The 24,981-nt window shown below is 38.2% G+C and overlaps 1 protein-coding gene across 4 annotated transcripts in view; it reads left to right on the top strand.

Moving 5' to 3' along the window:
* LOC139120082 (uncharacterized) overlaps positions 1-21,491 on the top strand; it is a 79,288-nt gene extending 57,797 nt beyond the window's left edge. For all 4 annotated transcript variants that reach the window (XM_070684161.1, XM_070684160.1, XM_070684162.1 and 1 more), the window contains exons 2-4: positions 7,139-7,321; positions 13,824-14,165; positions 20,451-21,491. In XM_070684161.1, coding sequence (XP_070540262.1) covers positions 7,214-7,321; positions 13,824-14,165; positions 20,451-20,699 — 699 coding nt within the window. In that variant the 5' untranslated portion in view covers positions 7,139-7,213 and the 3' untranslated portion in view covers positions 20,700-21,491. The remainder of the gene's footprint in view (positions 1-7,138; positions 7,322-13,823; positions 14,166-20,450) is intronic.
* The last annotated feature ends 3,490 nt before the right edge of the window (positions 21,492-24,981 follow it).

The raw sequence follows: 24,981 nt of genomic DNA, 5'->3' as shown, positions 1-24,981 counted from the left end.
ACAAAAAACAGTGAAAAATCATCAAAAATTTACACCTACAGTCCCTTTAAAGGGAGGCAATCGTCGGAACTCTGCTCATAGGTTGCCAGGGACCAATAAGACCGATGTAAATACTATATCTAGGGTACCGTACGTTGGCGATTGATGAAAGTTAAAACATTTTTGTTAACAATGAATCTCGTAAAAGTTAAACGTTGCAGCTATTTTGACATGATGCATCTAGATACCATGCATGAAATACATTGTTTGTAAACGATAAAGTCGCACACGCGCAGTTCTGACGACTGACTCCCTTTAAATGTGTAAATTCGATTATAAACAGAGTCATCAAACAGGAAGAAGTAAACCACAATCGCTAAAGTTTAGTGAGACTCAGTTAGGAAAATTTTTAAGAAGAAAAGTTCCAATATTGTAAAAATTATTTATTTATTTGTTTGTTTGTTTGTTTGTTTATTTATTTATTCGTTTAATGAGCGGCAGAGTTACTCTGAAGAGAAATTTTCATTGCCTCAAAATACACCTTGAACTACAGGGGTAAATTGTTTTGTGAGAAACAAAAATTACGAAAACATTACAAACTTCCATTTACGTTTCCTTTTATAAATACTTTCAATTTAATCTTGAAATTATTTACATCGAGAGCACACTTCAAATCACAGGTAAAAGAATACTGAATCTTTTTTACTCTTGTCTGTTTATAAGGTAGCATTCAGAATAGCGTAATTCAGAACGTGTTTTGTACTGATGAATTGTACTTCGGAAAGCTCACATACCAGACACTGAGGAACTGAGGAACATTTCCAGTTACACATTCGAAAGCCAAAATCACTAGAAAGTAATACATTGCAAGACATGTGTTAGGGAAAACAAAGCGCCCTCTGGTATATCAAGTTATGCCTTTAGAAATTGAAACCAAGGTAAATTACGGCTTGACTCTGCTGTCTCAGATGGAAAAAAGCACTCCTGCTCAGAGTCATTTTCGGGCTAGGATTCTGAAAATGAGCTTATTTTCGGATTTCTAGTCTACACCCTTTAGACACGCGAAGATCACACAATACACACCGTATAGTAGGATGAAATGGAATACAAGTATCACTGTGTCCTGCAGTTGGTCTTTCAACGACTTTTTGTTCGCTTTTGCGACCAAAGCGGTTTATTAAGTCGCGCCTACGATAAACATGGCATGTCAAGGCAACTCTGTGACTTGGTTACACTGTTACGGGATCTAGAAAAGCCATATTAGACGTTGTAGCATAATTATTACTTATTCATTTATCTTTCTATTATGGCAGTCGCTCCAAGACAGAAAGTATTGTCATAAGTAGAAATTGGCCAAGTATTCTTTCGGTGTGACGCGAAAACTTAATACTTTCATGAAAGACGGAGATTTCATTTTACTCAAAGCAATATAAAACAAATAATCTCTTAGACTAATATCTCCTGTATTTAATCTTATGACGAGGATGGTCATTGTTACTCTACATTAATTAAATATTTAATCGCACATTTTATGTAAAAATATCTCCCCTTACACTTGCAAGACATTCCATTAATTATTAATTTTTCCTCCGGAAGTCGATGGGCTTCTGCCACCCCCTGCTTCCTACTCAATGGTAGGGCCCTGAGTGGAGCATTCATGCTTTGTCAAATGGACTATGTATTCTTTGTACATTCTTTTGACAAAACCGGTAGTTTTTGAATCTGCTCTCACGAGATAAAACTCCAATTAGTTGGAAGAAAACTGCGTACAAGACGAGGCCTTTTGACGTTTCTACATCTAATGTGATTGATCTACTCAGAAAATCTTTGCAAAATTAAAAAAAAAGGCAAAGTGCATTGGGTTGATTGTCTGTTTTTTTAATCCAACTTTGATGTGCCCAAATCAGATAAACCGCAGTCCCTCCATCACTTTGGTGAAAAACTTTCGCCGATTGTAAGCTCGATCGATCGATGTGAATTCTTGTGAGGTAAAAGAAGTGTGTACTCGTACTTTATGTTGTCAGACTTTGTAGAACCGGGTATGATCACACGGAATGTTTAACGGAATATAATATAATATAACTTTATTTCAAAATGCACTACAAGATAGTTTCCTTGAATAGTTAACTCAATGTCCATGTTTTTGGAAGGATATGCTCTCACGGGCCAATCCGTCGGTGAAATAGCGGTAAACTTTTATGCTTGCCGCACAGTATTTTTCCCACATGATTCAAACTTGATTTTCCCTCTTACCACTTCTGTGATTGTAACGGAATAACAAGCATATTCGCTGGTCGCCAACAAGACCATCATAATTAATTAAGTCACAGTTATAACGTCTCATGCAAGATAACCACATTGTCTTTTGTTTTCACAGAGTCTATTTAAAAGTCAATATATTCTAACTCTCGGCACTACGCCTTTCATTGTTGAAGACCACGTGTGAAGACTACGTTTGCCGACGATTCTGTAGGACAGGATAATAAAGTGATACACGTACATTGACTTTCGGTATCATTGGTACATTTCGCCTCTGTCAACCCCCCCCCCCCCCAGTCTAGAAGATTCTCCCTGTTACTTTCAAGTAGAGAAAATTTTATCCCCAGGGGTTAAAACGTGTGGCTTACCTTATGTCTGACTCAGGCTCCAGTAAGTCCAAATATGTGACAAACCAATGTCGAAGCGTTAGCTCGCCATGACACTTATGGCGTATTAGTATATCACGCCTTTCGATTTAATGTCGCTTACACTGAGAAAAATACGACTGTCCACCAAATAACTACTAACGAAGTTCAGATAGGAAAACACGTTCACTTACAATACAAGTAAATGATGTCACAGTATGTGTAGGTAGATATGTACGTACGTATGTGTTGTGTAGGTATGTATGATAAACAGGTAGGTATGGAGGTATGTAGGTAGGTAGTGGCTAGGAAGGTACACGTATGTTGGTATAAATGTATGTATGTAGGGTACAAAGTCCTCGATACAAATTGACGAACGGTATGAACCTCAGGTTTCTTAAAACCACAACGACTGCAACTCAAGTTTCACGACTTACATCGATCTTCAGACACGTCGGGTCAAAAAAGAAGGACAAGCCTTAATTCCCAATCATCAGACTCGTTTATTTAGACTAGCCCGCATCAGTCCTTTATTATGTTCGCTCGAGCTATGATGAAACATACAGAATAGCAACACGCTCTACGCACACCAGAAAATGTTCGTATTTGTAGGATTACATGTATGTCCTGTAATGTTCAGGCATTACTGGACTGTTTGCATAGACCCCTGGTTTTTCTTTTCATGTTGGTAGTTGGATCTTGTAGCTAAAACCGAAAATAAATTTACAAAAACCGAGTCACCGAATATTTTTTGCAAGAGAAACAAGGCTATCGAAAGGTTCAAAACATAGCTTTTACTGAGAGCAATGGCGTATTACATACATTGTATAAGATGCGATAGGGTTATAAAATTGCCACGTCCTTCTTTTAAGTTCTCTCTTTATTTTTCGTCGACATCGAATGCCCAGGTCGTGAAATAAGTCAACATAATGATCCCTTGGATTTTCAAAACGCAGATTTGGTCGACTTTGATGGATCAGTGTCTCGGGATATATAGCGCAACCTGTAGCGCTGGTAATAGCGCGGAACGACTTAACGTATGCCGGGATTGGCCGGAAGTTGCTCTGAGAGAACCGGAAGTTCAGGCGATTACCTCTCAGAGTAGGATTGATGGCGTTGATCGATTGCTTACATGCAGTGAAAGTCAGATGTGTCACTCTTGATTATGTCTCATGACAAGTAGATTCTAGGTCATCGGAATCAGAATTTTCTCGCGCATTGTCACACGCTCAAATCACGCAAATTTCTTGGCTACATCAGATTCTAATGAAGCAAATCTAACAGTACGGTGAGAATGACTCTCTGAACGGCGATAAGTCGGCGTTCGCTTCTTTTCACGGCCTACCTCTTTATGAATATAAACAATTTTAATTATAAATTTTAAATCGACTTATAGCACCAGCCCATGGAGAATAACGTCAATAGAATAATGCTGCTTATGGGAAATGGGAAAAAATAAAATTTTCGATTTTCAAAAAACTAAGACGGTGAAAACTTTTCTTTCGCCAAGAGCTTCAAAATGAGCCCCCACAAGTGGTAGGTCAGAAGAAAATTGAAAAAATTTGAAGGCCCGAATTTCTGTCCCCGAGGTGCGTTCTACCTTAAACACGACAGCAGCAGACCGGTAAGCACACCTGTAAGTGGTTGTCGGTCGACAAATTTGAGTCTCAACTACATGGGCCACTCGTGAGTTCAGGTTTATATGGCATTTATGTAAAAACACAAGACAACAAATTACAGTAGAGAGAATGAGGAAAAACACATCATAATTTGCATTCTCCAGCCCTGAAGCAGCCATTTTGGAGAGAAACTACATCGAGGTTTGTCTCGTTAACTTGACCTTGAATGACACTGTGACAGACATCTTAAGACAGTGATATTTTAAGAAAACAGACCAAGTGATTGCTCTGTCGCATTCGCAAATATTGCATTGATATTGTCCACAAGCTGATGGACGAATGTCGAGTGTGTGCGCGCATGCAAAATATACGGGCTATTAATATAACACTTCGTGTCCAATTTTTGAGCAAATCGTGATTCTCTCATTCAATGTCTTTATCGCTGATGATATTGACACATGAATGTAATTAAAATTCAAAGTCAGAAAGTTAGTTGTAACCGACTGGCATGCAATCGTTGAGATATTATTGCTTCAAATTATAGCTCTGAAATAAGAACATAAGACCAGATTTCCTCAAAACTTGTCATCGTGACTGTCATATGGATTTGGCGCGCAAGAAATATTGCGATTTGGAACATGTAGTCATCTGAAGTTCTTGATAAATAATTGATAAATAGATTGTCATAACTATAATGTGTATGCACGTCATCAGTATTAGCTGTACAGATCCGATTTAAATATTCACGAGCGAATGTTGTATAGTTCCTTCTCAGAACACGTAGAAATGGCTCAATGCACAAGAAAACGCAAGGGAATCGAGCCAAATCTTAAAAGGGTCAGCCAGGTAGATCGTTGGATTGAACATGACAGACACGTGATCCAAAACTGTCGTTCTTCAAGTTGAACAAGGGGGCAGGAAATATTCAATTCTTGTGACTTCTGTTTGTCAGGCTGAATACTCCGCTCTTGAGGTGTTTTTGTGTATTGTCTTAGTGGCTTGTATTACAAACAAAATCCTTCAGATTGTCCCCGCCCACGAATCAGCCGTTACCGTCACCCCTTCGGCCATTCATACAATTTTCTCGATTCCAAATACGTTTTTTTTTTGGCTTTCGGTTTCAAATCTACGGACCAAAGGGTAAATCCAAGGCTATTACATTTAGTCAGTGTACAAGGAAAGAAAGTAGTAAGTATACCGTCCGGCATATATTTTGCTAAAAAGAGTGTTTCGCCTAGTTAGCCCTTTTTGAATGACCTCTTTGTTTGAACGAATTGCGTCCAAGCCGTCTATAAATTGCTAGCAAGCGTTTAAAGGTTCTTTTATAACCTAATGGATAGAGTCGTAGATGGTATAAGCGGTCTTGGTCGGTCTCCAGCAAAACTTTCATAATTAAAAGTGAGAGTCTCGCCCGAAGGCACTATAACAACTAATTTACCTTAATGGACGGGTGAATGTGAAAAGATGAGAAGATTTTTCCTCTTTGCGCTTGTTGGAAATGGCATGTGACAGGGACTGTGTAAATGTCGGGTAGATTTGTTCACCCGCATCGACTGCGTGTCAATGACTGAGATGTCGCCAGATTTAGAACTTGATCGAGACACACGATGCTTTTTAGTTGTGTTGGGAAGTGCAAGGCACCTTCTAATAGTTGTGAAGCGGAGGGCATCATATTCGGGAAGATGAAGTCGTGAGTGTGGACAACTAAACGTAGATGGTGTTGCATTATATTTTCACGTTTTCATTTTTTGTTCAGTATTTGCAAATATCAACGGGCTCGTACATTACATATTGACATCAATTTTGCATCATAAGTTTCGCCGACAGTACATACATCGAAAATTTTAGACATTTAATGCTCGCAGTAAAGGAAACATTACCCAGTGAACATACTATGACACAATATACACTTCGAAACAATATCCGAAACACCGTCATAAAAATTAATTCACACAAATGTTAAAGATGGTGTGCGCATGCGTGTATGCGTTTTCATGGTTGCAAAGTTTCTCAAGGCTTATATGTAAAATGCCAGTTGCCATTAGATCAAGGAATAAACAGCAAAATCATAAGAAAAGTCCTCGGGATACTTGATAAATGGAATGTGCATGTCACTTGGCCTGGGCAGTACTTATGTAATATTGTGGTACGATCACATTATTTCATGTCTTGACATGCTCACTGAATTTTCGTAAGGTAATATGCGACTCGAAAGTTAAGTATTTAATTGCTGTGATAAAACTTTCCTCAATGAAAGTTTCAACTGTTCTCTTACTAAATCAAGAATAAAAATCAGGGGTGACCGTGTTTGGTACTTAAGAAATAAATTACCTGGCGTATTTGAAATTCAAAATGGCCCCATAACTGTGTTTGATTCACGGGAAAAAATAAACTTTTGAATTTTCCAGAAAATAAGATGGCGAAGACCTTATTCCAAGAGCTATGAAATCGGCAGTCTTGAGCAGAAGACAAGAAAAATGTTTTAAAAATTTGAGAATCCAGATATCTCTTTCCTAGAAGCATTATACCTTAATACGATAACATAACAACATAAACATTGTATGAACAATAAAAAAATTATGGATTATTGTGTCCCTTTAAGGTTATCAAAATATGCAAATGCGATCAGTGCACACTATCATTCTAAAGCGTCATACTGCTGCTTGGAAACTAACGTTCTTTGTTTGTCCGTTGTACTGATTGGTGGCAAAAAAGTAATATCGCTTTCAAAATCTAACTCGATTTGGCAACTCCACACTCCAACCGACGCCGAGAAGAAACTTTTTAAGTGATAACCAGACGGCGCTGGTCTGCACCTTTTTACTAATCAAAACACGTCAATTCAATAAGCCGTTGGGCGAAGACCACCGACTGAAGAGGCCAATCTTACACGAGCTTTCCTCTTCTCTCCGACAGAGACTTCCCTCCGAAGAGCTGAGCCGAAAGTGGAACTGACATCACAGCAGACATACACACAAAGTGCGGTTTAGAATGCTTAGAGAAATTTTGGTAGCAGTAGTGTTCACGGTTGCCGTTCTAGGACTGCACATAACATCGGCAGTGACCTTAGACGACAAAAATGAAATCACAGAAAATCAGGTACGTGTTGCATTATATATATATATATATATATATATATATATATATATATATATATATATAAAGTTGTTTATATCTCCTAAGGGGGGTCTCGTGCACGATGCAGAAATGCAGAGTGAAATGACAGAAAAATGGGAACACATCAACTTATATTCTGTACCGATTACTCGAGTTTCACGCATTCACGCGATCATCAGATAGGTAAATTTTACTGGTTGAAATTTGCTTTACGAGCTTAAAAATCTGTATCAAGTTGGGTCAAAATAATCGTTGGTTTGGCCGATGTAGTGTTTCACATCGTTTGCAGGGCTTGTAACTTTAGCGTCGTAGATAATGCATTGAGACTGGCAAGCTCAATGGCATTTGAAATGTACGGGAAAATCAGTCACCATGTCAATGTCAATCCTATCAAAAGCGAGCAGTTACTGCAATGTGAATCAGTAATGCAATCTTTGTCTAACTTCAGTGCATATAAGTCAAAACCTGTTAAAATTCTTCTGAGTTGGACTCCAAAATGCAGACACGAAATCAAATTTTACTTGTCAAATTTCCGCCCGACAAATCACTACAAATGGTTTGACCCACCTTGATACAAATCTTAAAGCAGCTTAAGCAAATTTCAGACAGTAAAATCCACTAGACAATTTTGGTTAATCTGTCTTCCTTGTATATTTACCCATCTTCGTTCTACTCAGATATTTAAGCGTACAGTAGTTAGCCTATTTAGCATTATGCGTTACAGATTTCAGCGCAAGAATTGAAATTCAAACCAATTGCAAATTCAGAAGTTAAGTAGCTGAAAGACGCAATTAAAGTTGATCAAATAATATATCTGCTTTAGGGTTACAGCTTTTCAATAAAGGTACAAGACCAGATTTCCCCGAAATAAGACCTCACGATTGTAACATGAATTTGATGCACAGGAAGTGAGATTAAGAACGCGTTTGGGAATCTTTTAATGGTTTAAGTTGGTTAATGGCGAGAGAGAGAGAGAGAGAGAGAGAGAGAGAGAGAGAGAGAGAGAGAGAGAGAGGAGAGAGAGAGAGATGAGAGAGGAGAGAGAGAGAGAGAGAGAGAGAGAGGAGAGAGAGGAGGAGAGAGGAGAGAGAGAGAGAGAGAGAGAGAGGGAGAGAGAGAGAGAGAGAGAGAGAGAGAGGAGAGAGAGAGAGAGAGAGAGAGAGAGAGAGAGAGAGAGAGAGAGAGAGAGAGAGAGAGAGAGAGAGAGAGAGAACATGGAACAGTGTAGCCACTATTATTACTGGTTTGAAATCATACTTAACTCATTCAAGTTGTGACAGTTATTGTCAATTAATTATCTTACATCCTTTCTTCGTCGACTTAAATTAAATTTTTTATCAGGTCGTAAATTTCACACGGAAATGAATGGCTGAAAATTTTAAATATGATCCGTTATAATACGATTGCTTACAGCGTTGATGAGTTTGGGGGTCTCTCCACAAATATCCAATACAGACGTGACCCACTTGAAAACAGTTTAGCATCGTTATCAGTTTGTTCACAGTTAGTTAAGATAGTATGCGTCTTGCGAGTGACTGACTTAAACTTTGGCTCAAACTTTCCTAAATTAAACTTTTAGCCATACTCCTACCAAATCAAGAATTAAAATCACGGGTCACCGTGCAAAATTGTGGTACTAGAGAAACAAATTACCAGACCTGTACCGATCTTTGAAATTAAAAATGGCCGCCGTCCCTGTGTTAACTCTATGGGGAAAAATTTCGATTTACGAAAAACTAAGAATGCGAAAATATTTCTGACTCCAAGAGCTTTAAAAGGAGCCAAAACCAGTGGTAGATTAGAAAAGAATTGTAAAAGTTTGAGAGTCCGAATATCTGTCCCCGCTACCTTAAAGGGACAAAGTCGGTCATTTTTCATGAACTTTGTTTGATACGAGATACTACTTATATTGTTTGACATGTTGAAAGATACTTAATGAATGGGTGACCATGCATATATTCGACACCGGTTTTAAACAAATTAAATGAAACCATGAATTAATGGTCATTACCATTTATTCTTTCTCGGGATGGTTTCATGTATCGTGTCTAAAACCGGGTTGAATATATGCATGGTCACCCATTCATTCAGTATCTTTCAACATGTCAAACAATATATACAGAGTCTCACATCAAACAAAAGTCATGAAAACTGGCCAACTTTGTCCCTTTAATCCATGGAGGTAGTCTTAACTGGTACTTCCATGCTTTGGAATTGTGAGAATTGTACAGATTGGCTTCAATACGAACGCGTCCATTTACATGTAGAAAACTATCCATTTGACGATGCGTTTTCTAAATGTACCGTACTTCAATCCCGTCACACTGAGAATTGTGTGATAGAATCCATATGAAAGGCTACACGTATTATTATACTGATCGATCATGTTGTGAAAATCCATTTATACAGTCGTGAGAATATTGCAGAATTGAGAAACTGAAAAATATAACTATCTGCGTGGTTAGTCTAAAAAATGAAGTGCAGTCGATAGATGCAAATATTTTGATATAATTAATTAAATATGTAGGGATCGAATATGTTTGAATAACAAACGACATGGTTGTCTTTGAGAATAATTTTCAAATATGTATAATGGAAAGAAAATTACAATTAACTTGTACTTGATTACTCAAAATATTTTAATCATTTTGAATGAAGGATTTTTACAATGCGATAAAAATTAAACTTGAGCGGAAGGTTACAATTGTCTCCAGCTGGCTTAAAATCACGACACGTTAATCGATGAAATTTCTTTAAATGAAATTTGTAAAATGTATAAGGATGGGAAATTTAATAATGGACCAATACGGTAGCTTTGTGTAACAAAAATGTTTCGATTTATATTTTCCTTCCGGTTTGATGAACAATATCAAAATTACAACAGAAAAATGTGTATATTACGCATTTTACGAATTGTCCATCTAGATATCATTATTTTCCCCCTCCCCCGTGCACTTTTTATAACGGAATACTTGTTAACTCGAATGTCACGTATTTATTCTGAAGAAATTCCCTGCAACACTTCCTATTTTGAGAATATTCCCGGCAACACTTTCTCTGACATAATGGCTCAAATTAAGTCCTTCCCCTGGCAAAACACTACATCTATAAACGACTAGCACAACATAGCTGGACACCATATTCTCTCTCTTTAAAAGCAATTTCCTCTAGTGTTTTTGGAAAGATCTCACTTTGAACCAGTTTACAGTCCGTTAGGTCATCAGAAAACTGGTAACGCATTTCTTTCATCGGTGGCGTCACAAATTGTTTGCAGGCTGTAGTACGTTCCTATCATTCTGGAGTACGCTTCATGTAAGATACAAGTAGCTGCACTATACCCCAGTGGTATTGTCGCAAATTGCTTGCTGTCAGCGCGCGTGACAGGAATCGCGCCGGGGCAAATCGTTGTACACTTCTCAAACCTGATATTTTCAAGTTAGCCTGAGGGCAACGCTATCCAGCTACAGCGTGGTGGGACCTTTCAGTTATGTTTAAACTCAGCATAGTTTTCGCTGATGATCTCTTAGGTTTAATTGTCGGATTTTTGCAGTTGAGATGCGAACTAAATCTTATCTCCATGTACAGTTCTGAGGATTTCAGTGCAGTTTATATTCCTTGAAGTTCACATACACACCAATTACCCGGCCAAAATCGTTCTTCGAATCCAATTGATCACTATACGCGCCACTTACTTTCGCTCCACTTCCCGGACATGTCTGACAAATACCCTAAGAAAATACTTCGGGCGAAAGTCTTTGCGCATGCGGCTCAAAAAAAATAATGTCAAAGTAGTGACCGAGTTACGTACTTGTTTTAACCAAGTCAAGACGCCTCAATTTGTTTTACCTCTACTCTTGATACCACTTTCATCGAAACAAAATAATGAAATAGCGAGCAAACTACCACCAGTCTAACAGCGTTAACAACATCGCCACTCATACACAACATATCCCACGTCCCTAGTCTATCTTCTCACCGTCTTCAAGACACTTTTGGCTTCCTCGGAAGAAGTGGAAAATAAAATGGCCGCAAGCCAATTACGGGGAATCAATTCTCCACGGAATAATTTAGCTGTAGTAAAGGTGAAGGCCCATCGACGCTTTAGAGACCATCCAGGGGCAGCCAACAAGCCGACTTTTCAGAAATTGTAACCATGAATGTTATTTTACATGGTGCAGTTCTAATGCATTTTTATCGAAGCAAAACTTAAGAGTAAATAATAGCTAAACTCTCCACTTCGATTTGAAAATTTCCCCTCCCCGCCGATAAGTTTCCCCTCTCTCAATTCCCCGCCAGGTAATACTTACCCCTTCCCTCCGCTAACAAAAACTCCAAAGAGCGCTCCTCCACTGCTGTTAAAAGTGTCTAAAGTCATCTCATTGCCCAATGCTTCTCCCTTGCCCATTAGCATGGCAAACGCCAGATAATAACCTTGGCCGATTAATACTCCCTGCCTGCCAATTGGGCCTACTTCAACTTGCCCACTGAGCAGGATATATTGAAACTTCCCCAACCTGCTAATCAGAAAATAACGCCCGCTCACCGGTTTCCCGCCCGCCGATATCCGCCCGGCCCGGCAGCTAAGGAAACGCCTACAAAAAGCTTTCTGTACGAACAGCTTTGTCGGATGCCCCTGACCATCGGTCTTCGTCGGTGAATATTGACGCGGCCGACTCACTTCTACTAGTGAAAGTGCCCTAAATGCTTTGATCATAGCATTCTCATTCCGCCATCTCATTGGTAGCGTTTCAATATCTGATGACAGACTCGCTGATAGTGCCCTCTAGCTTCTCAGACAAAATCTACCGAACGGTATTTGAATGCGTTTAATCACGAGAGAGAGAGCTAATTCTCCATCTTTTCCTAAGTCTTTCAGACTGTCTACGCTATCTCTTGAGTCATTGGGGATCCTCGGGGAAATAATGCATTAAACTGATTAAAAGCCCGGCGATGTGTGGATAAGGATGTATGTCTCCTGTCCACGGCGATGTTTCCACATTGTTGATACGGCTTCAGCCCTTGAGTTACTTTCTTTTGGAAGAAAGTTGGCTTAGCAGTGCAGCAATCAAACTGAATGTTAGATGATTCTTACGACAGAAGCAACAACAATGTTTGATCGTCTGATTCATAACTGTGGCCGTTCGTTTTAGTGTACATGTCTTCGAATGAGGCCAGAGTATTTAAATTATTTGTTTTGCGTCCATACAAAATTTTGACAAATCTACATATGCAAATCTTACATTACTTGATTGTTTCTATGTAATTTAAGTGCCTATTCACAAGAATCAAAGCATTAACTATCCATTATTTATAATATAGTGTCACAGTGATATTCTGAAAGCATTTAAAAACATGTGAATTAAGATTTGTAGGCAAGAAAAGCTACGTGGTGCTCAGGCTGTACAATCCTGTTTAAATATTGAATACACTGTGTTTTCCTTCTCGAAAACCTCCAAAACCTTAAGCATGGGGACGTAAAACAAAGAATTAAATTATTGCGGCCTATAAGGAAAGCACATTATTCGTCTGTCACAAATTGCAAAACGCCAGAAAATGTACTACTGTAACTGTACTTGTCAACCCGCCGACCTGAGACTCCGAATTCTTGATATTACGCGATAGGTTGTTTTTCAAATCATTCGCCCCTGCTAATAATAATGTTCATTGTGATTACGCGTATTGATAATTCATGCAGCGCTGATACCATCAACGTAACTTTTAACGGTGCTGTCATGAACTATTAGACAGAGGGTCATCTTACCCTAGATCATAATCTCTCGCCTGGTGAAAACATGATGTAACAAAGGAATACTTGTTAGTCCTCTTTCTATTCGAAGCACGACCAAGTAAACGGAGCGCGCGCCCATGTTGAGTTTATTGTAAGTAGGCCTATAGGACGCAACAGATTAAGGTAGTATGCGCCTCGAAAGTGAAGACTTCAACTTTTACTCCAACTTCACCCATGGAACCTTTAAACCACCCTCTTTCAAAATCAATAATACAAATTCGGGGTCACCAGGCAAATTGTGGTTCTGGACAAAACAAATTACCTAACAATTATCGACAATGGAAATTCACAATGGCCGCCATCCCTGTGTTAAAGGTTTACAGTCACCTGTAATCTAAATATGCCCATATATGGTCAAAGGGGCGTTCCTTGGTATTCAACATGCCCATGTGAGGGAGCTGTTTTAAACAGCGGCCACCCGCTTAAAATCTGTGATTGGTTAGATTTTCTCTTTTCATTGTAACCGTGGCAAAATTGGAAAAGGTGACAGTATACCTTTAACCCTATTAAGGAGAATCAAATTTTCAATTTTCAAGGTAGTGATACTGAGAAAACTTAATATACTCGAAGAGCTTCACAATGAGCCCACACAAAGCTGTAGAGTCAAAGTATCGTAAAAATCTGAGCGTCCGAATACATGTTCCTAATGCGCATTTTACCCTAATAACAGCCCAAACCCTTCGACATGTTTTGCAGGTTTTACAGATTCCCAAATATTGGCCCACAGACGAACTCCTAGAGGTTGGCAGTTCGTCTCTCCTCAGCGACAACAGAGAAGAGGAGAAAAGGAACGGATTCTGGAATGGCAAGAGGAACGGTTTCTGGAACGGGAAGCGGAACGGGTTTTGGAATGGCAAGAGGAGTTTCGACGAGAAGAAAAGAAACGGATTCTACAACGGCAAGAGAAGCGGAAAGGTGCCTCCCGTCGGCGAAAAGAGGACGGCTTTGTGGGATGCGAAAAGGAATCCGATGCCAACAGAAACAGAAAATGCCTTCTTGAATTTGCTTTCATCGAAACTACCAGAAAATGAACAAAAGGTATTAACTATTTAATATGTGTATGTAAGGTATATAGGTATACGTTTATTGTATTGTATATATATATATATATATATATATATATATATATATATATATATATATATATATATTTGTGTATATATATTTGTTTTAAGATACATACAACATACATACATACATACATACATACATACATACATACATACATACATACATACATACATACATACATACATACATACATACATACATACATACATACATACATACATACATACATACATACATATGCTTGAAAGATACTTGTACAAGTGGAGTCATTTTTCACGGAAATTGTACAAAAGATTAACATCGACAGAAACTGCTAGCAAATGTCGCAGAAGTTGGCCAGTGTGCTTATTGCCAGCTAAAAAGAGGGAGAAACCAGCGTTTCATAGCCGGCAGCAGAGCGGAATATCTTCTGTATTCTGGTCAATAACTGATGACAAGGAGGACGCTACTTAAGAACGATTTGTGGCAAATTATTTCTGCAATGCATCTTAAGTTAAAGTGATTCGATAAACCAATATTGACATAGTCATCATCTCACGAGTGAATATCAGAGAGTTAACCCCGCTGTGAATTCTCGATCGATGGCAAAACGCCTCTTAATGCATCCCACGCTGTGTCGATTTCATCAACGACATCGCATGATAGCGGAAACTGATAATCTATTTTCGAATTTCAAAATATTGTTACGCTGTCATTTTTTTCTCTTACTGCAAACTTTTTTCATTCAAAACTGAATGTGCTCTGATAATTCATTTTCCGAAAATTCACTTCACATAAAACTGCCTAAGGAGACCGAGTTCGATTTGCATAATAAGAGGTTTGATCAATCAGAAACTGTACTTGGGGTTGTTAGGTCTGAAAAACATCGTGAAGAATTTATGTCTTCAAAAATTGTCTTAACAAGACTGTGTAACTTAAGCTGTTTTTACAAAGCTGTTATGATTTATTCATTTGATAAATTGAAAGTCCGATTAACTATGCTATGCTGCGATGTCCCTGGTCATTGTCAATTACTGTGCTGTTTGGAGTGTTTTTCTTCAATTAGACCAAGCGCTGATAACCTCTCACGCTGTCTGTCATTTGGAAAATTGAATGTTGGCTGCACGATCGCCAAATGTGGTAAACTTTGATCACTCTGACTTGGCGATGTTCCTGGGACAAACTCTGGTCATCAAAGTAATAGCCGACGCGGTCATATGAAAATCTTTGTTGAATCAAATTGTTATACAGGGCAGATTTTATAGGCGTTGGCCTCGCGGTCGAGACTTGACACTGTAAAAATAAACGTCGCACCCCTCCAAGATTCCAAAATCAGGATGCGTGCATCAGGTCCATGAGCTCAAGAAACCTCAGCCCTTAAGAACAAAAACTAGCCTCAGAAAACACGTCTCGGAACTAGGCTAGTCACACCACAGAATATCATCAAATATATGGAAAACTAGAACCTTTGATTAGGGAACCTGCTTGTTATGTCAGTTGTGTAGTGTGTATGTGCACTTCATATTTTTTCTTCACAAAAAGCGAGAAGTTCCTCTGGTATATTCGCTTGTCTCGACTGCACGCGACAGAGCCATCTTCTTTATGCAAATATTATAGAATGTGCGCAGGCGTACTCTCAAGCTTTACCCAGTCAACAGTTTCTTCGAACTATTAACCAGTTAAGGGTTTTGGAAATTGTAAACCGGTAACCGGCTCTTGGTATGCATCAGTGCCAAAATGATGCATACTATGTGACCGTTAATTGACTGATCACAAAAGTGATTTTGGACGACGTTTGTTACGTCGCTATTCTTGATGACAGGGCTGTCATGACGTTGGTGCGATCAGATAAGATCCCAAAACTATCCCATATGTGCGCTAAAGCTCGCCGTACACGTTGATATTAAAAGAAGAAAATGTACAGAAAGGTGGTTCTCTTCAAGGGAAACTTTACGTTGCGAAAGATGAAGCACAATCGAGTGCAAACGCTGTTCAGATGAAATTTATAACCATTATCATGATAACTGTGGTCTTGTCAAACAAACATTTAACATTTTCACAAACTTACTGTTACGAAGAAACTTTGATATTCATAGAAAATTTGGAGTGCTAAAATAAAAGTTCTGGAAAAATTCACCTATTTATCGATCCGAGGAAAATATCTCAAAACGCAGAAGAAGGCCCTCTACGGCTTCCATTTAGGATGTTCTATAACACGTTGTCATGGTATTTGTGGGGCGAACACTTGAATTATTGACCAAGCCAAAACAGTTTCTCTTGAATACCAGGGTAACACTGCATCATCTTAAGATGATAACGTTTCCTGGAACCAATGATAGGCCTTCAATCTAATGATCACGAGACGGTGGACGGAGCTCCGGGCAAAACTGATGTCTTCCAATTTTAATCACATAAGATTTGTAACATTACGCCGTTCTACATCAGTTGTTTCACTGTTGAACCCGATTCAACAGACACACAGTACGTATAGCAGCATGGCTGGTGATTTGATACGGCATAGCAAAGCTTTGGGTCTGACGTTCGCCAGATGGCCACGATTTACGCAATATTAAATAACACAGAACGGTGGGTGTCTGTGATCAGTCTGCCGACGCTCATACCTCCACGAAGATCTTGAAATCGTAAAAATGAACGCATTCATAGTAAATTTGATAAGAAAAAAAAAACATTTGTGGGACGATAGCTGTACGTTTTGACATATCCACGTAATTATTTTTGTTGAAAAAAAAGTGCCCTTACTATCATCTCTTGTGCATATCAGAAAAAAGTCCCACTCTAACTTTAGCAACACCATGCATTGCGTACTACGATAAAGTTTGACGTGAGAGGAGCTTAAACTACCTACAACGCAAATAAATCTACAACCTACTTCAAGTGTGTATATCTATCTATCGATCTATCTATCGATCTATCGATCGATCTATCTATCTATCTATCTACCTACCTATCTATCTATCTATCTATCTATCTATCTATCTATCTATCTATCTATCTATCTATCTATCTATCTAGGATGAATATAGTTACACATGCTACGAATAATACTTTGAACTATCTGCAAAACTCTCGTTTGCTTATATATGTATATGTATATGTGTATATATATATATATATATATATATATATATATATATATATATATATATATATATCGAAAGAAACTGTTCTGCTCTATCATTTATAAAATAAATTTAATGAGAATATTATACTTTGAAAGCGGAGGGTTATATTTGTTGTAGGATAATACCATCGATACTCCCATCTCGTCAAAAAAGACAAATCGAAATGTCCAAACTTTACTATGGTTCATTGCAAAGCTAGTTCTATGAGGCACGTATCTGAGGACCATTTGAGGCCGTGTATCAAGTCGACGTACTGTGCACCAGATCCGATTGTTTTCCACGGATATACGATATATCATAGGGATAATTTCGTTTAGTCGAAAACATTGTTCAACGACGAAAATATTGAGGAGGGCATAAATTTATACGGGCTGTCAAGCTATAAATCACCGTCACGGTGGCGTGGTGTACTGTAGAGCACTTGCCCTTTAAAAAATATGTTTTATTTTCATAGTGGAAGTAACGCGGAGTCCATTAGCTACTAGCTTAAATAAGTTTCAAGATAATACCGAGGACGTTTGAAATACAAGCCTGTGAGACAAGAAAATGAAGTCTAGCAGATTAAAACCAACCATGCAAAGTATCGTGTGTACGCTCAATAAATTCAAACTCGCCTTTGTTTATTTTTAATACCTCACTGTAGTGGTTTGCGGAAATATTCCATTTACCGTTTCCTGATTTGAGATGAGCCAACTGTGGATTTCGGATCACTGTTGATGAGTTGCCATGGGATTGACATTTACAAATCCGCAGACAGATTAAATTTTGTGGGCAATGGACAGTCCACATGCAGGACAGATCTGCTTAGATGTTAATCGGTTATTGCACCAGATTGTACAACTCTCGATACATTTTTAGCGGGCGCTGGCACCAAATTTAGATCGGTCAGCGAATCTGCGACACCCCTATGCATCGCAGATGGTGTTTTCAGATACAATCTTCGTTTTCAATTGAACTTGTTGGCCCCAATGTACGAAAATGTAACGAACCACTCTCCGAACAGCTGGGGTTCAAAACAGCCGAGTTTGCTAGCAAAATTGTCCGTATCGGAGACTGCGTATGAGTATATGCCCTTAGCACTGTGACACCCTGAACAGCAAATTCAAAAATATAACCGATCAGAAAAGCGTGAGCTGGTTGCTCTCGCAACATAAATACATATTTAGTCTAAAACAGTCCGATAGCTTTAGTTGTTGCGATTGAGTTCAAAAGAGGAACTGAAAATGATCTGGCTCATGACGTCACTGAGATCAGGTGCTATTCTCTCATGTACATTACAGATTTTAAGTAAAAATACCGCCACATAAGTTGTACAGCTCACACAGGACCTAAAACAAATGGAAAACGCATCTGTCATCACATGATCCTCGTTGGGAAATGAAGGGCTTGGGTCACTAATTACTTGACATACATGATTTGAATGTATGCATGTAAAATATATGTATGTATGTATGTATGTATGTATGTATGTATGTATGTATGTATGTATGTATGTATATGTATATACACTTATATATATATATATATATATATATATATATATATATATATATATATATATATATATATATATATATATGGCTTAAAGTCAACAATGTTTTGAGAAGATTCATAAAAAGTGGTGATCAGTGGCATATTTGACTTCTACATCAATTGGGAAATTTTGAAAGCGTCGTCAATCATTAATCTCATTCATAATGTTGTCATAAGATTCTGCCTCACAATGGCGGCTACGCGTATGCGGACTCTGTGGCAACAATCGGATTGTCCGATTTTCGTTCTTTTCATCTTCTCCTTTTTTGCTTGTATGTTGGACACTCACCGATGAATATATCTTGATCTGGAAATTGACTCAAAGTTCTTTGTAAATTTGCAAACATGAGACGTTGCGACACCGTGACAGCAAATACAAGAGGGGACGGAGCATGTATTTCACAAGTGTGCAGTTCTTTCATGTTTCAATTTTTCTAAACTGAAACCGTCGTTGCTGTCTTCGGGTATAAGCCCAAAACGCCAAAAAGTGATCCGAACCGCGCATTACGTAAATAAGTTCTGCAGATGCTATACCTTATCACGATGTAAAGCTCCACTGACATGGAACTAGTCGTCAGACTCACGGATTGGAACAAAATTGAACAAAAAAATCACGATTTCTTGATAATCCCGCCTTGAGTTCACGTGAAAGGACCAGATAACGTTTTGAGTGGATAAATAAACCAAAACAACCGCCGCTGTTATCTGCGTAGCGTTTAATATGTCCGGCGGCCGGATGTTCTTCTTTCTCAGATCTAATCTGTTGATGCAATTTGCCAGTTACGTTTTCATCTGCTACAGGTCTTCACTTATTCCACAGATAGTGGATGCGTCGTGCACGCGGTCTATTCGAGCACTTGATTAATTCGTGCCGCGACAACTATCGTATTGTCAACGGGGAAATGACCGAACTGCGAGCGGGTCTTGCAACGGAAGTCTTGCCTGCCGTTCTAACCTACGAAAGCATTTGAATTACCAGGCTTACAGTTTATCACACTATTGGATGATAGTACGTGAAATAAGATCACGTTTATGCTGCACGGAATGCTTACTTCCCTGATAAGACATCTAACCATAGACAGTAGAGAGGAAAACCTCTACTGCATACATACATACATACATACATACATACATACATACATACATACATACATACATACATACATACATACATACATACATACATACATACATACATATATACACGCATACATACACGCATACATACATACATACATACATACATACATACATACATACATACATACATACATACATACATACATACATACATACATACATACATACATACATACATACATACATACATACATACATACAGACAGACAGACAGACAGACAGACAGACAGACAGACAGACTAACAAACAGACAGACAGAAGTTCGTAGACACATACATATGGGACTATTATGCTGAAAATACAAAATATGTTCTTATTTTAACTGTTGCGTCTGCTAATAGCCATGTGTGCATTACGCTTTGTAGATTATCATAATACTTCTCACATTAATAAAAAACACTTCTCGGCATCAATTTTAACTTACAATTTGTAAATGTCCTTCTTTTTGTTCTTGAAGTGCACACCGTGTGGACCAGATGGCAAAGGTCAGTGCGTCATGTACGGGGTCTGCTGTGACTTGAAAAACGGCTGCTACATGCTTACCAAAGAAGCCGATGCCTGCGTGACCAGCCAACCGACCGGATTCTGCGGCGGAAGCGATGTAGAATGCGGAAATGGCGGGAAATGTGTCGCCGACGGTGTTTGCTGTGATTCGACCGACAGCACGTGTTTCGTGCATCAAGACTGTGACATTGTATGGTATTGATTGAGAATATGAACCGGAAGTGTCGACAGTTGTACAAAGTGTAGTTCAAAGTCATCACATGAAAAAAAAAAACAGTCATCAAGCTCCTTGTGATTTTCAGAAGTTTTGAATGAAAAAAGAATTTACATTATGGTCGCTAGATGGCGTCACATTTATTTAATGTCACTTTTATCAAAAAGTTGTGTTTTTTCAGGTTCTGATATCAAAGGTAAAAAAGTGAAGAAATTAACAAGCGAACATCACAGGGAATTTGATGAAAACAAAAAAAAAAATCATTATAGCTTGAATCAATATAGCAAAAGAAAATTTATCCTCAAAATAACTCCTCAATGAGAGTGCGCTATAGTGTTGCCACCTACACGTTCGAGGTTGCAAAACAATTTTCCGTAATCTGATTAATAATCACGTCTGGAACGAGGTTGTTTGTAAAATGGAAGAACTTGTCCGACGATTTTCTCGATTCTTCATAGCTTTTCTCATGCTTTGCCGATTTGTACTGAAAAAAACTACAATACGAAGACTATCCGTGTCTCCTTTAAAAACAAGCTACCAGGACGTCTTTCAGGCCCACGTTTATGGCTTTGTGTAATGGGTCTGACAGCAGAATTTCTAGATCTGTCACCAAAACGTTAAGGAAATTTAGACATATATAGATACAACGTAGGATTTAGATTGGACATAATTTCTTTCATGTTGTCTCCTAGCCGTTCTAACTAAAATCAAAGTTTTACGTTGAATAAAGTTATGTTTTCTAATTCACCAGACGAATGGAATAAATTTTTCTCAAGGTCATTCAATGTCATATGTGTAGTGAACCGTTTCTCCGAGGTTATTGCTGCCATTTTGAAAGAATAGTTGTTTTAGCTTTTCAGTTTATTCTTTGTAAATTTTTCTATGATTTTAATGGCGACTTTACCATTGAAGAGATGATTATGTCAATCATTGGCAATTCGGATTTAATCTGAAGAGGTGGGAATGGTTTGAAACTGGCATGGGCGAAAAATGGGCGATAAAGATGGTAACATAGTCGAAATTAATATTCCTCTGCAATGGATATTTGTCAGGTTCGAAATAACCAATCAAATCGTGACAGGTAATAGACATATCAAGGTCACAGAAAGTAAAGAATATTATTTCTTACCTTCAATCTTGGTCCTGGAACGAGGCTGTAAAAAGTTTATGGTCTCACCCTCTCACAAAGTCAATATAACAAGTTTCGATGTCTCTACTTTTTCGAAAGATCTGTTTGAATGATTTTTAGTCGAATGTTCCCCCTTTTTCAGAATGGCAAAAACTTCCTTGCTACACAAAACAAAGCGCGCGTATTACAAAGCAATTATTTCCCCCGAAGTATTTTTCGAACATTTCACAATCAGACACCGACATTTCACACTCGAATACTCTGAAAAGAAAAAAAAAACCCGAATATTCTTAATGTGTATACTGAGAGTAGGAAGTTGAACAATATTCTAAGGTCTAGAAATGAACTCTAATCATACCTACCCTGTCATAAAACATTTGCATTAAATCCGGCCAAGACCTGTCCAAGTCATGTTTGTCCTGGAGTGAAAATTGCACACAGCACAACTTAACTCCGCTCCTACGTCAGAGTCATTTCAGGAAAATCGGGAAATTTAATTCAAATTCAGCCCTTTATACACACACACACACACACACACACACACATATATATATATATATATATATATATATATATATATATATATATATATATATATATATATATATATATATATATATATATATATATATATATTAATTAGCCATTTCTTAAGTACTAGTCGGCAAAGTTGAATAGTTTTTCGTTTTTGGTCTTTCATAACAGATTTTCTGACATCGAAACCCTTTTGTTTAAAGTTCAATGAGAGGCAGAAAACAAGTAAACTTTATTAAGACAATTTATTCAGCCGGAGATATCTTTATGAATCATCAAGTATACATGTTGATCGTTGTACTGGCCAGGTCTGTGACTGCAGAAGTCAGCGATTGGTTGGTCTGTAATGACGTCAACGTCTGATCTCAGAAACAAACTTCCTTCCTTCCTTCAAGTTCGATTATCCCTCTCCTTACACTTCCCTAAATCTATTTTCGTATGCAATTTGACTTTGAATAAAATCTAGTCTGCGTCGACATGTTTTCCTGGTGCATTTGCGTAAGATGCCCGAAGCAAGTTGAACACCGGAACATCGCCACCGTCGGCAGTGTCACGTGCTTCTTTCGTCCGCCTTGTTTTGTTGTATGCAGTTAGTTTCAACAATAGGCAAAACGTCTTTTACACAAAGTGCAGGCGATTTTATAAACTGGCCGCCGTATCCCATCATCACTACTGCTGGAAGAGAAATTTTTCGCAATTTCTTATGACGCAATGAGTATTAGATGTGTTAAAGCATATATGTACCGTTCAAACGTGTCCTATAAATAATTACAGAAATTATCTTTATCAAGAAAAAAATGGAAAATGACTGGTAGCATATTTTAATGAATAAATAAACAATGGTATTTATGTTTAAAAGCAAGTTGGGTTCATGTCTTGCTTGGTCTGATAGTCTGACAGGTGTAGTGAACTGTAGATAAAGGAAGATTTTCGAATGCAGTTACCAAGATTTCGTTTGATGCGACTCACAATAACGAAAGTGAGACATGTTGACCAATAGTTCGATATCCGCAGTTGGCTTTTTGTTCTCTTTTCAAAGTCAAGATCGAACTGTTAAATGTGATTATCACGGTAAACTGACAAGGAGGATATGTTGCAATGCTACAAAATGTAAGATATTTAGTGAAAAAACTGCGAACGAGTGACCAAGGCGTTCATACGATTGACTGAACAGGGCAATATGAAGTTCTGCGAAAATGAATCACAGCCCTCGAACACTCGGGTAGATGCATGGCGCCCTCAAGTGATAAGTGTCCACAACTGTCCAATTGCCAAAACATTATAAATAGTGTTCATCCGTTTTTAATCTATAGGGCCATTCAAAGATTATTCTTTGTTAGCCGTCCTTTTATTTTTTAAAACCTACCAGCCAGCCAGGGGAAAAAACAAACACAGACGAAAAAACACAAGTTTATTAACATAAGCTCATTTTTCTCATTTTTTATTTGGTTTCGTTTGGAAAAATAAAATTTTTATTTGTAATAGTGTTAACATCGTGATTGTTTTTGTAATTTTCCCTGAAAAAGTTCCAGCACGCAGACGGCAAACAAAAATTTTATTTAAAGCGCCGAAGGACATATAACACAATTAATGATGGTCCAACCCTGCCGGAGATAACCTTTACACACCCATTTCCGTCTGTAGAGGTTCCACTGTTACTCTGGAAAACAACGGAATTGGACCAACTCATAGTAGTGAAAGGGTGAAACTAATATGACATGTGATGGTGATCAAATATTCTAATTTTACTCATCCCCTATTTATCAATTACCGGACATAAGTACTATAGACCCCGAGCGCTTAGGGTCTATATGTGTACATAGGTTTCAATTCTAGCCATCCCAAACCACTGTAAACCAGTCTATTTGGTACATTTAAGCGAGAGCGAAACCAATGGACCTGTTCTGAAGCACACCAGAGACGAAAGCGCCGATCCCAATGAACTTGCGGTGGCGCTGCTGTACCCATGCCAATACTTGAGGCACCACACAATGCGTCAACAGTACATTTCGAGCACGTTTTGTCTGACCGTGGTTCAAGGTTTCATATCGTTTCACCTGCAACCGCAGAATTGTTATTACCATCCAGTCGACAAAGTTCCTGACACCTAAAAATCAGAAAATATCGATCGCACACATGTCACAGATTTCTAGACCTCTGTTTGACACAATATGATCCTCTCAGCTAACCTGGCTAATCTAAAGGTACCACGATTTTTATAAACTATCCACTCTTAACATTTATACCAGATATTTTGTCTCAGAAAGCATTTCGGTGGCCCTCCAGTAATCGCCATTTTAATTAATCGATACACAACTCTCTTATCTTACTCCCAGCTTTCAACAAGGACAGCATATAACCAATTTCCTTTCCCGTGAAAATTAAAGAAAATGTTCGTTTATGTAATTTTCTCTTCGTCTGCGTGATTGATTCGATGTTGTAACTGTTGATACTTCAAAAATATTCACACCAACTGAGACAAATCATCATAAAAAGTAGATGGAGGGTCTGTAGATGTAGTAGAAAAAAAAGACCCCGCGAAAGACGTCGCCAAATTTCACTAATTTCTCGGGCTGTCTCTATTTTTCGTCCGGCCAGTGTTCCTGT

The sequence above is a fragment of the Ptychodera flava genome, chromosome 20, assembly GCF_041260155.1.
Source record: "Ptychodera flava strain L36383 chromosome 20, AS_Pfla_20210202, whole genome shotgun sequence".
Lineage (NCBI taxonomy): Eukaryota > Metazoa > Hemichordata > Enteropneusta > Ptychoderidae > Ptychodera > Ptychodera flava.
This window is presented reverse-complemented; position numbering and strand designations above follow the sequence as displayed.